The 17823-nt window shown below is 42.1% G+C and overlaps 1 protein-coding gene across 7 annotated transcripts in view; it reads left to right on the top strand.

Moving 5' to 3' along the window:
- LOC117402280 (DNA (cytosine-5)-methyltransferase 3A-like) overlaps positions 1-17823 on the top strand; it is a 228785-nt gene that overhangs the window by 86292 nt on the left and 124670 nt on the right. For all 7 annotated transcript variants that reach the window (XM_059023711.1, XM_059023707.1, XM_059023706.1 and 4 more), the window contains one exon: positions 6697-7063. In XM_059023711.1, the coding sequence (XP_058879694.1) occupies positions 6793-7063 (271 nt within the window). In that variant the 5' untranslated portion in view covers positions 6697-6792. The remainder of the gene's footprint in view (positions 1-6696; positions 7064-17823) is intronic.

Below are 17823 nucleotides of genomic sequence, written 5' to 3'. Positions count from 1 at the left end.
ACTTTTGGGAAAGTATATCAAAGGACAGCAGATGAGGGATGTCTTGCTACCACCAAACTAATCTTTGTGGTGTGAGCATGCAACCTCAAGGACCCTTGTGCCTAATGAAGGCATGGAAGGATCTACCCCATTAAGTCGGTAGAGCCTGGTGAATGTATGCGGAGTAGCCCAGCTAGCTGCAGTACAAATATCAGTCAATGAGGGTGGCGTCTGTACTGGGGCAGGTGCCTGAGGCGGAACTGGGGCAGGAGCAGGGGGAAGAGCCTGCTGCTTGACCAGGTACTCTAAGACCTGAGCCTTCTGGCTCTTCAGGTCCGAGATATCCTTGGCCTGCCTACTGTGCCTTGCCTGCTTACTGCTCCTTGAAGGAGACCGTGAGCAGCTGCAAGCTCAGTGGGCTGAAGCCTGCGCACAGGGAGTGCTCTGTAACGGGCTCAAAGGCAGGTGGAGGACGAACCTTCCAACGCTGCAGAGGAAGCCGCTGCTGTAAACTCTGCGAGCCTCCTGCGCAGGGTCCAAGACTGGGACGCTGCGCAGATTGAGCAGAACATCTCATCTCCTAGGATGGAGGAGGCGTGCTGCATCCCAAAGCACCTGACACACAGGAGGTGTTTGTTCTGTGGGGGAAGCATCCCTTCACAGAACTTGCAAGGGTGGAACTTAGACGTCCAGGACACTGAGGACGGCGATGGTACTGATGCAGGGCGCGTTTGAGCACCCAGGGCACCGAAGCACCGAGGTACCGAGGCTCTGAGACGTTGAAGCACCAAGGGCACCGAGGGCACCGATGCAGGGAGCGTCTGAGCCCGAAGGCGCGAAGCACCGAGGCGTCAAGGCTCTGGGGCAAAAAAGGTGCCGAAGCACCGAGGGCACCAATGCAGGGAGTGTCTAAGCATCGAGGGCATCGAAGCAGTGAGACGCAGAGGCTCTAAGACACCAAGGGCACCGAGGGTACCGATGCAGGGAGCGCTTGAGCACCAAGGGCGCCGAAGCACCGAGGCTTAGGGCACCGAAGCACCGAGGTACCGAGGCTCTGAGGCTTTGAAGCACCAAGGGCACCGAGGGCATCAATGCAGGGAACGTCTGAGCACCGAAGGTGCAAAGCACCGAGGAATCAAGACTCTGGGGCACCGAAGGTACCTATGCACGAGGGCACCGATGCAGGAAGTGTCTAAGGTACCAATGCACTGAAGGCACCAATGTAGGGAGCATCTAAGCACCGAGGGCGCCGAAGCACCGAGACACCGAGGGCACTGAAGGCACTGAGCACCAGAATATAGACAGAATATAGAAAAAAGAGAGAAAGAAAGAGAGAGATTTTTTTTTAAAAGACCTACGCACCGAGGTGGGTGGTCAAAAATGTGTGCGAGTCTACTCTACAGTGGGCTGAATCATACCCAGAGGAGGAAGCACACTTTTTTTTTTTAAAAAACACAAACACACACACTCACACACAGCAGAAGCTGAAGAGTAGGATATATATATATATATATATATATATATATCGACTCAAACAGCGGGTGCGGCAGTGCCGGATCCCGGTAGAGGAAGTGTCTCTCTTTTCTCTTTGTTTATATATATATATATATATATATATATATATATATATTAGCTGCAAAAAGCAGAGGAAAAAACACAGAAAGCAGATGCTGCAGGTTAGGAAAGCAGACTACAGTTGCCAAGTGATGTAGGCTGTTGAAAGTAAAGAGAGTTTTTTTTTAAACGGAGTGCAGTTGCGCATCATTTCAGCTCAGTCCTCAGAAGCCGAGTTTCCAGTTCCGGGGAAGTGGCAAGCCAACTTCCAGCAATAAATTGCAGGGGAATTAGCTGAAAAACTCAAAGTGCAAGCTCTTTTCCATGAATCAATCACCCAACTGGAGAGGTTAGTTTTACCTACCTGATTGTGAGAAGCAAAAGAGAACGCAATCTCCGCGGAGTGACTACTTATTCCCTCGGTAGGCGGGACCGAGGAAGTCACTCCCCGGAGGGGCCTATTGGCAGCTCTGACATAAAATGCTCAGTAAATACCTGACCAGTGGCAGGCATATCCCATCTATCTAATTGAGAGGGAACTAAATATTCAAGGCACAGTACAACAACCTGCACAACACCTGAACAGCAGTTAGACAGCAAGTTAGACAGCAAGTTCAAAACACACCAGAATTACAGCCATCAAAGAGCGATCAGTACATGTTGTTTATCATTGTACCATTGTAAAGAATCAAATACACATTTACAGCAAAAGTGAGACCTACTTCAGGACAGAAATTAATATTTGCTAAGATTTACTGGAATCATTTTGTGCTTGAAGTTCAGAATGGAGAGGTTAGAAAGGCAACGGAAACCGAACGACCCTGCAAGAAGATGAGAGGCAGGCTAAAAAGAGGGAGAGGGAACAGAAAGGAACATTTTTGATCAGGCATTCTATATCATGTTTTCATGAATGTCAGCAGGCTGGAGATAAAAACTGGTTCCCAACTTTCCATCAAACAGCACGACTGAATTGGACTGGCCTGTAAAATGACTTTTTTTCTGTAGAGATTTGCAGGTAAATACATCACACTAAAATAAATACATGAATACAACCTTAGAGGGCCCCTGCATTGCCAATACTACAGTTACAACTTTTTCCATTGCCTTGATCTGGCTGCCACATGCTACTAATTGGGATCATTTCCTCCTACATCTACCCGTTTATTTTAGTGAGCTGTCGTGTATTTAGACCTATTGAATTAAAACCTCCAGATCTCGCTGCAGTCTGTCTCTCTACAGCAATTGCTCTACCATTAAAAAATTATGGTTTTCCTTTGAAACTTGTGGTGTGGTGTTCCCTGCATCTCTGTAAAAAATTTTAAAAAATAAAATAAAAAAAGAAACACATTTTGAGGCAAAAAGCATGACAGCTAATACAAGAGGTTAATACAACTAAATCCCAACTCACCAGTTGCTGTTACAGTAATTTATTTTTGACAGTTTTTGGATCCAGCATAGTGAGTTTTACAACTTACAAGCCCCTACAATAAATCTCTGAGTTGTTTACTTCCGGTTTGGAGTAAATAACTCTTAGAATCTTGCTCTATGTTGTTTTTACTCTGTTTTTAATTATTTTGCTTCCATTTTTCTACAATATTTGAATTCAGATGTTGCCTCACCGCTTCAACTCACTTACCTATGAATGGGCGATGGTACCCATTTTTGTATATTTGTCACTAACAGTTTTTAAAAATAATTTCTTAATGGAGCAGCTGTGTGAAGAGTCGCTTTCTGTTGATTAGAAGTAGGAACAGATTAACACGTACAAGTCACTGGGTTCAATTTAGTGATTGACTTATCAGTCTTCATGAGCTGTGTGCCACAGGGCTTGAGAAACAGGAGTAACGAGAGGGAGTCTGGTTGTTGTTGACAGTCTGCTTGGTAAAGTCATCTTTATTCAGAAGTAAATTAAATTGAACAAAATGAAATTGATGATGCTGTTCTGATCAAATGTATAGAACCGTAATGAATATGCTACATCTTTTTACTGATTTCCAATCCCTAAGACTATTGCTGGTTAATTGATTTTTTTTTTAAAGTATTATTGTTGACTAGTTACAGTATACACAGTATGTCAGACAGTGGCTTGTGAGAGGAAAGGTCAGAGGTTAAACCTGACTGTTCATGGTGGTATTACTAAACCCTTCCTTTTTTAAGATGGATAATCGTGTTTTAGACATGAAAAGATAATCCTAGCAAAAACAGCTTTAACTGTGATCTAGCAATACCACATTCAATGTTAAATTGCCTTCATGTCAGCGACTAACACCCCCATGTAAATGTGTCATATGCTGTAAATGCTGTGGGGTCAAGTCTCACATCATCACTTATCTGTATCTACTAGATATGCATATATCAAGCAAATTGTTATTATACCTTTGCTGTGTTCTCAGGAGTATGCTATTAAAGAGAACAAGTGGCCCCCTGGGTTATTGGGCTGCACAGCTAATGAGGGAGAGCAGTAAGATATTCTTGAAGGAGCACTAGACAGAGGAAGACGCCTGCTTACAGTCTGCAGTGCTGTCTCAGGCTTCTTGTTGTTTGTGTTGTTGTTATGTATCCTGCAGTCACAGTGTTGGCAAATGCCAGTCGTGGAGCTCACATAGCAACAGTGCTGTCCAGACCACCTGTTTCACTGCTGCAGCTCACTGTAGAAGGAATGAATGTTTGTTTTATATATATATATATATATATATATATATATATATATATATATATATATATATATATATATATATATAGAACACCATTACATCATGTAAGAATAAATCATGAATTTGAATGTAAACAATAACAAGTAGTTGTCATGCCGTCAAAAACCTATAAATACCTCCAATGTTTGGATTCAAACACAGGCTCCCTTGAGAAAGATATGTACAACATATCGAAATGTTGGGCAGCTGGCTCTTTGAGCTAAATATATATATATATATATATATATATATATATATATATATATATATATATATATATATATATATAATATTATTTTGATTATTATTTCTCATCTCTAGAGGCTTGAGTTAAGCTCGGGTAACAAGTGAAATGAGTTTGGTGGTCTCAACTCCTCCAATAAGACCTGGCACAGAAGGCATTATCTGACATTATCAACCGTTTGGCTAATTGGACCTTAGTCAAGTTCTACAAAATATAGTCCTCCGTTATAATAATGTTGCTTATGCGCTTCTCTATGAAATTAGTATACAAAACAGCATTTTTAATACCAGATATTGAGCAGTTATTAAAAATGCTTCTGGGAAAGTTGTCTTGTAATTGGACAGTAGGAGGAGTGTGACCTCTTTGGAAGTGGTGCCACTTGCTGAAGATGGTGATTGAACATTTGCGTTGCTCTTTGTTGACAGTTCAGTAACTTTTTAAGGCTACTTTTACATTGATGACCAGTCATGGACATTCTTTCCCTGCTTTGTAAACAGGTGTTGGACATTAACAGTCTGCCAGATATTTGAATTGCTCACATTGGTTGGATCTCGCCTGGTTCATGGATAAAGATTTCTCCAGTGACTTGATGAGGCCGTGTGGATCATCGGGGCACTCCCACATTCTTCCTCGGAAGTTGGATTTTAAGATGCCCATAGGGCTGTTATGAGACTTGCAAACTTTAAACTGTTTTCATTGGTTTTGATCAGGAAAGCATTATGAGGTAATTCTCTTGAGCCTTCTCTGCTTCTCTGTTCAAAATGTATTTGTATGTCAAACCACACCTTATACACCAGGCGTTGTGGAGTGTTTGTATTTAAAACATTACAAGACTTTAGTTTTGTCAGATTTGATCCAGTAATGGCTGGGTGATGTATGCTCTCATCCTTACACTCATTCCTGAGCTGTTTTATTATCGAGGTAGAGACATTATTGGCAGATGTAAAATTGGAGTTTTGTATATATATTTGTTTTCAGTACGGAGGGCTTGTTAAATGTCTGTGTATCCCAGCTCTCAAAGAAATATAACTTGATATACTGGACTGTTGTCCCTATATATTTCTGATGGTTGCATAAAATTCTCTGAGATATTCATTTAAACTCTGGCATGTGTTTTCTGGTATTTTTTTTCAGTTCTTTCTATTTCAATTAAAACAAGTCGCTGTTGGGTAACGCTCCCATGTCTAGCACTGCTAGTAGTACGGATGGTAGGTTTTTCAGTTTGTCCGACAGTATTTCTCTCTATACTTCTTACAGCGACTGTAGACATCTCAGAGGTGCTCGTATTTTCTTGATCCTCAATCCTCAATTGACATCTTATTAAAAAGGTTGAAATTTACTAAACGACATTTTGTAAATAGGTGATGGAGTGATCTTGTTTGATTTGTTTTTGTGATGCGGTTACAAAGATTCTAAGGGCATATATCAGGGATTATATCCCTCTAGCTCAACTGTATTTAGAATGAGTGGAATCTTTCCTTTGAAGAATGTGTGTGTGAGTGAAAAGGCTTTTCAGGTTAGAACAGAGCTGCACTTGTATACCATGGCAATGACATTTAACCTGGTGGTCAAATATGAAACTCTTTTTTTCCCACAGATGGGTTTCAGAAGAAATTTGGAATGAAACTAAGTTTCTGTTTAACTGTACGTGGCTCATAGTAGTACCGACTACTAAAAACTGTACCAGTGTGGTCTACCCTGTGGTCTCTGCTAATTAGGCCAACACAGTCCATGCTGACTTTTTTGCATTCACAACTGGGGGTTTATTGCTGAATGGGTTTTTAGAAAGAACTTTGAAAGTTCTGGTTAAATAGCTGTAATACATCCCTGAACATCATGTGTATTTCATGCCAGAGAGTCTGGTTTTAAATGACATGGCTTCAGTTTCATTTTCAATTTGTATTTATTTAACCTCATTTATTTAAAGAATCCTAGCGATATATTGTTACATCTTATTTTCAAGAGGTCCTAGCAAGATGACAAAAGTAAATTATAAGATTTAACAATCACACTGCTATTTCAAGACAGTTTTACAAAGACAGTGTATAAGGTCAAATGTGCTTCTACATCCATCGGATTCCATGTATGTTTACGTACTGCACAAGTGCTGGATATACCAAGACATGTTGTCCATTCAAGTGTTGTGGATGGCTTTGGTTCTCTGAAGCTATCTTTAAATATATACTGTATATATTAATAGATGTTTTCTTGTTCCATCTATTGTAGGTTGATAGCTGTGATACCTCAAAGGAATGTGTGGTGGGGCCCAAGTGCCATTCGAGCACAGGGAGCCAGTCCTCGGAGCAGACTCACAACGGAGATATGGACAGTAGTCCTGGAGACACCAGCGCCGCCTCTTCCCAGCAGAACAAGGACAAGGGTGTCCCAGAAAACGGTGTCCCCAAAGAGCCTTCCCGTAAGGTGAATGAGATGGCTAAAGAGGGGGACAGGAAGGGGGAGCAAGGCGCCTCTCTGGAGAATGGCTGCTTCACACACTGGGAGAATCATGGCTCAGAGAAAGGAGAAGAGGAACAGGTGCCACCCACTCCCCGAAAGAAACGCGGGAGGCAGAAACTGGAGCATCCTGAGAAATGTAAGGCAGAAACTATATCCGTCTTTGTCCTGAAATAGTAGAATCTGCAGAACCTGTATTTGACCCGCTCTTAAAGCTGCTGTATTCGGGCATTGATCCTCAGCATGTTCAACAGTGAAATAAGAATAGAAATGGCTAGAAATAATGGTACTCCTGCTGTGTTTTATTAAATCAACATTGCAGGTGTTTTTTTTTTTTTTTTTGTAATATGCTGTTACAGCTGTGGCTCTTATTCCGGTAAAGCAATAGCTATTTTATTATTATTATTATTATTATTATTATTATTATTATTATTATTAGTAATAGTAGTAGTCGTAGTAGTAGTAGTAGTCGTAGCAGTAATAGTGGTAGAATGGACTTAATCTACAGGAGATTTACCATGCCTTGTACAAAGGGTTCCTTTCTTTTAGAGCCAGATCTGGTTGATTGGGTTAAAGACATCATCTTACTGGTTGGGCTTGTGGAGACGATATTCCTTAGCACAGTAAAGTACTCAATCGTGGACAAAATTGAAATGATTCATGAGGTCTCCCTGTGTTCTTCACAGTGTACAAATGTAATATTAAAAAAAGAGTAAAGCCTTAGACTTTGCCTTACACTTTGAATGCTGCTCCCAGGGTAACTGCATCCATTAACATGTTTTTGTGTCATGAGCTGCTGTAAACATCCTTCTGAGCCTGTTAGCTGAGAGGAAGTAAAAGGTGGCCACTCTGTTTCTCATTTGCCTTTGAGTGCTCAACATTCTTTAGCATAGCTGAGTTATCAATACTGAAAGAAAAAGCAGTATGCCTCAGAATTGGCAGTAAAGTCAGGATGCTTCAGGTAAAGATCATTTACCCTTGGGGCAAGGGTTTGGACCTTATATTCAATAATTGTCATGACAGGATGTCATTTTAGGCTGTTGTTTGTGAACGTAGTGACAGATCAGGTCAGATTCCAATGCAGGCTGAGAGCTCTTTTCCATCAGTGAAGATAAAGCAGTTTAGTACACTGCAATGCAATTTGTTTATAAAGGGTAGAAACTGCTTCAAAGGGCTAAAAAGTAATGAGCATAACTGATTGCAAGCATGCAAACGGAAAATGAATAGTCATTGCAGGGAAAAATGTCAACAAGTTGCCATCTAATGAGACTGATTGACCTAAAATTAAATTCTGCTCAGCACCAAGTATATTAACAGTAACAGGAACACTGAAATCAGGAGATCAATGGTACATTTTAACAGTGTAAGCATATGATTGTGGCCTAGTGGGTTGGCCTGACTGTCAGAAAGTATTTAATATAATATTATTAAGATACACTTAATGTGTAAGCGTATAGAATCCTAGCATGTTCTGTTTTTACAGCTGCAGTGGTTACTAGTATTACAAGAATGCATGGTTTGGTTGGGAAGAATTTCAAAAGAAAATTAGCCTCTATGCCTAATTGGTGATTTTATTTTGAAATAAAGAAGTTAGTTGATGATATAGCCAACTCAAAGCAATATAGATAAGAAAGTCCTGGGGAAAATGATTAGATTATGAAACAGGCCATGGTTTAGGGAGAGACAGGACATACTGTACTTTTAGTTGGACGTTTAGGCAGGTTACACAAAAGCGGAGCAAGACACAGCCATTTTGCTCCACATAATAGCCAAATTGCACCACTTCAATCAATTTCCCATTAGACAGTGGACTCACGCACTAATAGGAGGCTTGTCGTGAATTGAGGCGAGGCTTCAGTGCCTCCCTATCATATAATTTGTCGGATAGTTTAAATTCAGTGCTACCTTTTCCAAAATGCGTGGAGTTTCTATCTCCTCCTCCATCTCACCGCGTCCTGTTAGGGGGTCAATGGGTCCCTTTACCCGGCCTTCGATGCCCTCTGACCTCTGTCAGAGGCTCACCTCAAAAGAGAACGGCTCCCACTGGCCATAGGCGAGATCCTGGGCCACAAGGTTATAATATATAACCACATCTAATAAATGTTATTATTTCTAATCCTTGTCTGAGCTGTTATCTCATTGTTGATACACAAACATTCAGCTCTTTCTTTACAATATCTTTGTTGCAGCAATTACCCAATCCATGTACTGTATGTGGATAATTGCTCAATAAGATGTCTTTGTAGCTGATTAAAGCAAATTAAAATTCTAGTTTCATGCTACAGTAAGCCTTGGCAGAGAATGATGGATATAAATTCTGTTTGGCTTTTTGAGTAACTGCCCATCTTTTTGGCACATATAAGGAAGTCAGAGCAGTAGCTGCTGCATAGCTTTGTAGCTACGTTTTGGTTTCCTATTAGTGTTACAGTCTAAAAGGGGGGGGGGGGAAGACAACTTGTAAACAAAATAATAATCTCAGTTTCAGCTTATTTTAAAGAAAGAGTAGCCTTGGTTTATTATTTTATTATTATTTGTTTATTTAGCAGACACCTTAATCCAAGGTAATTTACAGAGACTAGGGTGTGTGAACTATGCATCAGCTGCAGAGTTACAAGTATGTCTCACCCAAAAGACAGAGCACAAGGAGGTTAAGTGACTTGAGTCAGTGGCTGAGGTGGGATTTGAACCGGGGACCTCCTGGTTACAAGCCCTTTTCTTTAACCACTGGACCACACAGCCTCAAAGGCGGCATGAACGTGGTGCTTCATGGCTAGTTTCCACAGCTACTCTGCTGTGTTAGAAAGTCACAGCTGTTACATCTTCATTGGTTTCCATATGAATCTGTCTGAGCTAATAAAAGAACCAGCCGCTTCACAAAACAGGATATAGACTAATTAAATGAGCCAGGGACACTGCTGAGGTTGATTTAGTTTGACAAAAACTGACATTAGTTAGTTTGACAAAATCTGGTTCATAGTTTAGAAACTACACAATGCCTCCCCATTTGAGAGAAAATAACTGATAGCTATAAGAATGTTGCCAGTACTGTGTTTTTTTGGCCTACAGGATTAAGTGACATTGCTGTTATGGAGTGTTTTAAATACATGTCATTGTATTTGTGAGCAGTGTTACATTCATTTAAAATAAAAAACAAAGAAAAAAAATCAGAATCATGAATATGAAGCAAAATTAACTTTTTTTAAAATGCCGTTCTTTCAATAATGAGTCACAGCTTTGTGACTTTTTAACTGGCCAGATTTCAAAAAAAAAAGGAGGTGATTTAGTGGTGCATCAAAATTGTTAGGTCACAGTGTTAAAAACAACAAATATGAGCTTCCAAGAAGCACTGTAGTATTGTAGAACTTAGTGGAGATATTCCTTCGTTGTACATGAGTAGCCAAAGCACTACAAATTGTAATCCCAGTCAGACCCATTTCAGACTCTTTCTATAATTCCATTTTAACACTCTTTCCAAAATCAAATGAGGTTCAGTTGAAAGAGCAGAGGCATTGATGACTTTCCATGTTAGGAGAGGACAGTGTCGGAATGCATGTCCACCTTTCCACACTTCATTCATTTGGACTATTTACAGACTGGTCTCTAGTATTTCTCACGCTGCGCTGGCTTATGATGAATTTAGGCAAAACGCTGACTGACTGAAAACTCTCCATTAAAAGGACCAGAGTGATTTTAGGACCAATCCTAGAATGTTTGGACATGTTTTACATTTCTTTAATGCCCTGAGTAGCTTGCTGCAGTTCTAATAACGTGTTTTTATATCAGTATGTTGTGTTTTGATCATTTCAAATCAAATTGAATAGGGGTCCAACAACCTTACATGCAAAAATGTAGTTAGAATTGTTTGGTTTTTTTATACTGTAGCTTCTGTACTTTTAGATATTTCAGAAGCCCCATGGTTTTGGTTTGCTTCTCTGCAGTGGCAAGCAGATTTTAACTAATGCTTTCAGCTAATCCTACATGTGTGCTATTTGACCTAGATTTTGAAGTGTTCAAACTGAATGTTGATTCTGCCGTGAGGTTTTACTTTTATGTTTGATATTTGGTCTGTTTGACAATTTGCTATGATGACTGTGTTTTTATGGTTTTATTTCACCTGTCAAGTCTTATAAAGGATAATTTCATTTTATACATAAAGGTTAATAAAAAAATAAACCATGTTTGCTTTCTGATAACAGGGAGTGTACACAACGTTAAACCAATGAGGTGAACTGAGACCAAATAATTAGGCTGTATAGTGTACACTTCAGCCTGGAACTTTCTACAATTACATTTTTTACTGTATTAACTGGCATGTGTTACTCCTTTAGATAGGACATCTACTTTTATGTACAGCATCTCATTAGATTGTATACTTAATTTAATTTTTAAAGGCATGCTTTTCATTTATTAAAAGTACACCAGTGCTGTAAATCCTGAAATAATCTCCCTGATCTGTTACTGCCCCAGTCTGGTCCCAGATGTCAATGTCTCATTAGTCTCTAGTAAAACATGTCCAATTTACAAATCAGCATGATTCAGATCCCCAATGAAATGGTCGCTGTAAACCGAGTTGTTTCTTCTATGTTAAAGGCAGGTGCCTTCATTAGTCATTCCTGTTTTCTGTTTGATCAATTCAATTATTTAAGAATGCTGAATTAGTAAATTCGACACACAAATATCAGAACTGTATTGTTTTTTTTTCCCTTGAAAAACTGTTACAAGCAAATGCGGTTGCTGTCGCGATCTTATTAGTTCCCTTTCAAGTACAAAATGTAACCATTACCAAGTGGATATTTACCTGCTAAAGACCCAAAACCTGAATAAGATATAACAAAACTGCTCAGCCGAGCCTGTGACCCCGAGGGTATAAAGCACTGTGCGCACAGATCTCGGCCCCAATTTTCCTTTCAAGAACTGACTTGACAGGAGAGGCTATTCAGATAAGTACTTTTTCTGCTATAGATCTTCGCATGTACTGTGTTTTACTAATTACGCTTGAGTCGCTCCTTTGTGCTCCCCCCGCCCCCCCAAGTCATTATTTTATTACTATAACATCTAAAAAATAGCTCTGCAAATGTCTGTGATATTCTTTGAGCACTTGATGCAGAAGCAGCTATCTTGTTTGTTTATGTCCGTGTCATTTATGTGGTGCCGGGGCTATCTGTATTCATGAGATACGGCCCAGGACCAAGAGGCTGCTTCAGTTGTGATTGCTTGCATCTTGATGCCGTTTTGGTGACAGCTTTTGCATCACCATTACGAGGGCTGTTAGTTAATTCTAACAAGCAGGCTTCCCTCAGTCTCATGTGAGTACTGACTGAGTGGTTTTGCCTGTAGCTTGCACAGGTGGGCAACCCTGCTACCCACAGTAACTGCGAACTGGTGGACCCATACCATACCGGTACCGAGGCCACCGACTTGCTCCTTTCCCAATCCGGTACCGTACCGTACTGGGACCGAGGTTACCGCACCGACCCTGTACCATCCCAGTTCAGACCCGGTGCTACACTCACCGAACTGGTACCAAACCGAACTGACCCAGTTCCGACCCACTACCAACTGGTAATAAGCCGGTCTTATTCGGGTCTTGAACAGCGCCATTACTGTCTTTAAGGAGACTAAGGTAGCACTTGTACATTGTTACTGTGCACCATTGCTACTTGCATAATGCCTGTGTTTTATCCCTGCGACACATGCAAGGCCAGTCTGCCTGTTGAGGACAAGCACGGCAGATGCTCTTCCTGCCTGGGTTGAGAGCACACAAAGGAGGCACTGGTGAACCGCAGTTTCTGCGAGTTGTGTGCATATTTCTCCAGGCGCACGCTGGAGAAACGTCTTCCACTGCTCTATAGAGCACTCTGCATCCCTCACATCCCTCACTCCTGCACAGTGTTCTTCCACATCATCCTCTGGTAGAGAGGTGGTTGCATCCTCAAGGGAGAGCGGACGACGCACGCGATTTACTGTCTTCCTCCTCCTCTGCCTGTTCTTCTCCTCTTCTGAGGAAGAAGAAGCTCTGGGCAGCAGTTTCCCATCAAGGAACGGTGCTCGCAGAGTTACTGCGTGAACGTTCGGCGCCGCCTGCCCTGCAAGCTGGATGACGTGCTCTCCTCTGAGGAGGTGGGCGAACAGGAGCTGACATTCCCGTCCTGAGGACGTGGAGTCAGACAGAACATCCCCTATGGTTAAGCTCTCCCTGTTGGCCGAGCTTCTACCACTGATCAAGAGGGCCACTGCAGTCTTGCAAGTGCCCTGGCCTACAGAAGGTGAGACAAGGTGATGAGTTTACCACCTCTCTAGTGTCCCCCCCCCCCCCCTCCCAGTGCACCCGGATTTTCTGTTTGTGATTCAGTATTACTGGGGTCAACCAGCTACAGCTCCTGCTATTTCCGGGTCTGTGGACACCCTGTATATGGTGCACGATACGGAGAAGCTGGGTGCTTCAATTGCCGCATTGGTACAGGTACCTAATTTAGCGCTCCTGTCCAAGGACACTGTCTGCCTTAATAAACAGTGCCCGTGATCCTCAAGTGTGCCTATTCAGCCAGTGTGTTTGCCGCACAGCTGGGCATTTTGGTAGCCTACCAGTCGTATTTGCTGAGGTCCCTCTCTGACAGCCACAGGCCCTCACCACAACAACTGTATGAGCTGCACCTGGTTAACAAGAACCTGTTCCGTCTGTCAAAACTGAACAAGCAGCTGTAGGTAGAAATTTGGCTTTGCTGGTAGCTGCATGCAGGCAGCTTTGGCTTTCCCAGGCACATGTGCCTGATGGGGACAAAGCACCGCTATTGGATGCCTCTATTACGCTAGGGCATACCTTTGGTCCCATAGCTGACAAGATGCTCTATTGCTCTCACCGCACGTAGAAATCCACGAAAGAGTTGGTGCGCTTGCTTCCCAAGCATCCACCCGCAGTTCTCAAACCGCAGCAAACTGGCTCCCTAGCACCCAACAGCCTCAAGGACCGGCACAGCTGGCTGCGCCTGCTGCCAGAGTTGGTGTTCAAAACCGGCCCGCGGCTGCTTGCTGCTGAGGCTACAATAGGTTCTGCTGCCTGTCACAGAGGCAGAAGCCTCAGGCAAAGCCACAAGCCATGCAGGAGCCCTAAGAGTTTGCTACCACTGGCCCAGGGCCCCTTCTTAGGGAGTGTGAACAGTATGGCTTGGTGGTGACGTCAGAACAGAAAGTAAACAGACACCAGTACTGCGGGATGAAGTGATGATGCGTGTATTTAATTGTCCAAAACAAAACATACAATAATCCAACACAAACAAGTATCGTGCTGGTCCTTCCAGCAGAAGTAGCATATTATTTTCTATGCCTTTCCTCTCCTTCTCTCTCTCATGTACCTCCTCTCTGTACATCCCACCCTGACTGAAAGGTTCCTGCCTCTTTTATGCAGCTGTGCCTGAGCTTGGTTGCTTGTCAATCATTCAGTCGGGCTCAGGCACATTCTACAAGTGATTTGGCAGGGGAGGCAATTAAACCTTCCCTGCAGACCTAAAACAACAGTGCAAAATAAAATACATTTAAATCATAATACAACCAAATACAAAATAAACAAAATACACACAGCAACCTGGCAGCCATCAATTCCTTCGTTTTGTACAAGGAATGCACCAGGGAAAATATCAGTAGGAGAGATTTCATCTTGAAGCTAGCCACAGCACTTCGGCATAAAACATTTCAATCAGTAAACTGCAAAGCTACAGGCCGCAGCAGCTCAACCTGGATTCTGTGCTGCACCGAGTGACACACACGCAAGAGAAAATGTTACTTTCATTTTACAACTTTCATTTTTAAAGTTTTGTACGTACATATACCTGTTTACACCTGTTTATAGTGTTAATAAAGCATTATATATGGTTTATAACCATGCACTAGCCATAGACGGAATCACATTTAAACATCCCAAAGTACAATAAGTGGCTAAAAACTGTCCCCTTATAAACCATCTATAATGCTTTATTAACACTATATAACATAGTTATTAAACATCTGGTATATATTTATAAAACATTTATAAAACTTTAATAAGCAGCACCTTAATATAAAGTGTTACCGTTTTTTTTTATTATAGTTTTTCATTTTTTGAAGTAGTGCTTTATATGTGGTAAGTTAGAAAATAAACCCTTTCATGTTTAATTGTTCATTTAAATATGGCGTTTCGGCTTTGCAGATGTTTAATGTGATGTGCTTAAATAAAACTTTTGAGTTGTTGTATCCGATATTTTGTTTAATATTGATGTTGATGTAACCATCAAGCAGTATAACCGCAGCGGTGCTAGTGTTAAAGCAGCTTTCTTGCTTGCAATTACCTCGGCTTAATTTTTGCAGAAGCCAGGACAAAGGTTACGCTCCGTGCCAATCCTGCTTTTTGCCGAAAACTATCTTGGAATTTCATATCAACCAGTCTGGAATTGAAGGCCGTCTATCCACCACCTTTCCAGTCTGACAGAGAGCGGCAGCTGCATATGTTCCGTCCTGTGCGGGCAGTAGCGTATTATGTTGTCAGAGCGAAAAGTTGGAGTTGCAGTCCAAACAATTTTAGTCTGCTATGTGGCAAAGTCCCATGGTCAAGACCTGTCTAAACAGAGGCTGTCCAAATGGATAGCAGCTACAGTCTGGACTGCCTATGAGCAAGCCAACTTGGCCCCTCCAGAAAAGCTCACTGCCTATTCCACTAGGGGCATGGCAACTTCGTGGGCTTTATTCCAGGATGCATATGTCAAGGAAATTTGCAGTGCAGTGGTGTGGGCTACTCCCCATACCTTTACTAGGTTCTACAGACTAAGCGGTAGATGTACAAATATATATATATATATATATATATATATATATATATATATATATATATATATATATATATATATACAGTACTGTGCAAAAGTTTTAGGCAGGTGTGAAAAAATGCTGTAAAGTAAGAATGCTTTCAAAAATAGACATGTTAATAGTTTATATTTATCAATTAACAAAATGCAAAGTGAGTGAACAGAAGAAAAATCTACATCAAATCAATATTTGGTATGACCACCCTTTGCCTTCAAAACAGCATCAATTCTTCTAGGTACACTTGCAGACAGTTTTTGAAGGAACTCGGCAGGTAGGTTGGCCCAAACATCTTGGAGAACTAACCACAGTTCTTCTGTGGATTTAGGCAGCCTCAGTTGCTTCTCTCTCTTCATGTAATCCCAGACAGACTTGATGATGTTGAGATCAGGGCTTCCAGGACTCCTTGTTCTTCTTTACGCTGAAGATAGTTCTTAATGACTTTCGCTGTATGTTTGGGGTTGTTGTCATGCTGCAGAATAAATTTGGGGCCAATCGGATGCCTCCCTGATGGTATTGCATGATGGATAAGTATCTGCCTGTACTTCTCAGCATTGAGGAGACCATTAATTCTGACCAAATCCCCAACTCCATTTGCAGAAATGCAGCCCCAAACTTGCAAGGAACCTCCACCATGCTTCACTGTTGCCTGCAGACACTCATTCGTGTACCACTTTCCAGCCCTTCGGTGAACAAACTGCCTTCTGCTACAGCCAAATATTTCACATTTTGACTCATCAGTCCAGAGCACCTGCTGCCATTTTTCTGCACCCCAGTTCCTGTGTTTTCGTGCATAGTTGAGTCGCTTGGCCTTGTTTCCACGTCGGAGGCCGCAAGTCTTCCATGAAGGCCACTTCTGACCAGACTTCTCCGGACAGTAGATGGGTGTACCAAGATCCCACTGTTTTCTGCCAATTCTGAGCTGATGGCACTGCTGGACATCTTCCGATTGCGATGGGAAGTAAGCATGATGTGTCTTTCATCTGCTGCAGTAAGTTTCCTTAGCCGACCACTGCGTCTACGGTCCTCAACGTTGCCCGTTTCTTTGTGCTTCTTCAAAAGAGCTTGGACAGCACATCTGGAAACCCCTGTCTGCCTTGAAATTTCTGCCTGGGAGAGACCTTGCTGATGCAGTATAACTACCTTGTGTCTTGTTGCTGTGCTCAGTCTTGCCATGGTGTATGACTTTTGACAGTAAACTGTCTTCAGCAACCTCACCTTGTTAGCTGAGTTTGGCTGTTCCTCACCCAGTTTTATTCCTCCTACACAGCTGTTTCTGTTTCAGTTAATGATTATGTTTCAACCTACATATTGAATTGATGATCATTAGCACCTGTTTGGTATAATTGTTTAATCATACACCTGACTATATGCCTACAAAATCCCTGACTTTGTGCAAGTGTACCTAGAAGAATTGATGCTGTTTTGAAGGCAAAGGGTGGTCACACCAAATATGGATTTGATTTAGATTTTTCTTCTGTTCACTCACTTTGCATTTAGTTAATTGATAAATATAATCTATTAACATGTCTATTTTTGGGGCTCCCGAGTGGCGCATCCAGTAAAGGCGCTCCTCGCAGGATGTGCCCTATAGCCTGGAGATCGCTGGTTCGAATCCAGGCTATGTCACAGCTGACCGTGACCGAGAGTTCCTAGGGGGCGGCGCACAATTGGCTGAGCGCTGCCCGGGTAGGGAGGGCTTAGGTCGGCAGGGGAATCCACGGCTCACCGCGCATCAGCGACCCCTGTGGCCGATAGGGCGCCTGTGGCTCTGCAGCGGAGCCGCCAGATCTGTGTTGTCCTCCGGCACTATAGGTCTGGTAGCATTGCTGTGGATCTGCAGTGCGAAAAATGACGGCTTGGAAGGAGCACGTTTCGGAGGACGCGTGTTTCAGCCTCCGTTTCCTGAGTCGGCGGGGGGGTTGCGAGTGGTGAGCCGGGGATACAGATAATAATTGGGCATGCTAAATTGGGGTGAAAACCGGGGTAAAAATAATTGGCGATGACTAAATTTAAAAAAAAAAAAAAAAAAAAAAAAAAACATGTCTATTTTTGAAGGCATTCTTA

The sequence above is a fragment of the Acipenser ruthenus genome, chromosome 5, assembly GCF_902713425.1.
Source record: "Acipenser ruthenus chromosome 5, fAciRut3.2 maternal haplotype, whole genome shotgun sequence".
NCBI classification, from domain to species: domain Eukaryota; kingdom Metazoa; phylum Chordata; class Actinopteri; order Acipenseriformes; family Acipenseridae; genus Acipenser; species Acipenser ruthenus.
This window is presented reverse-complemented; position numbering and strand designations above follow the sequence as displayed.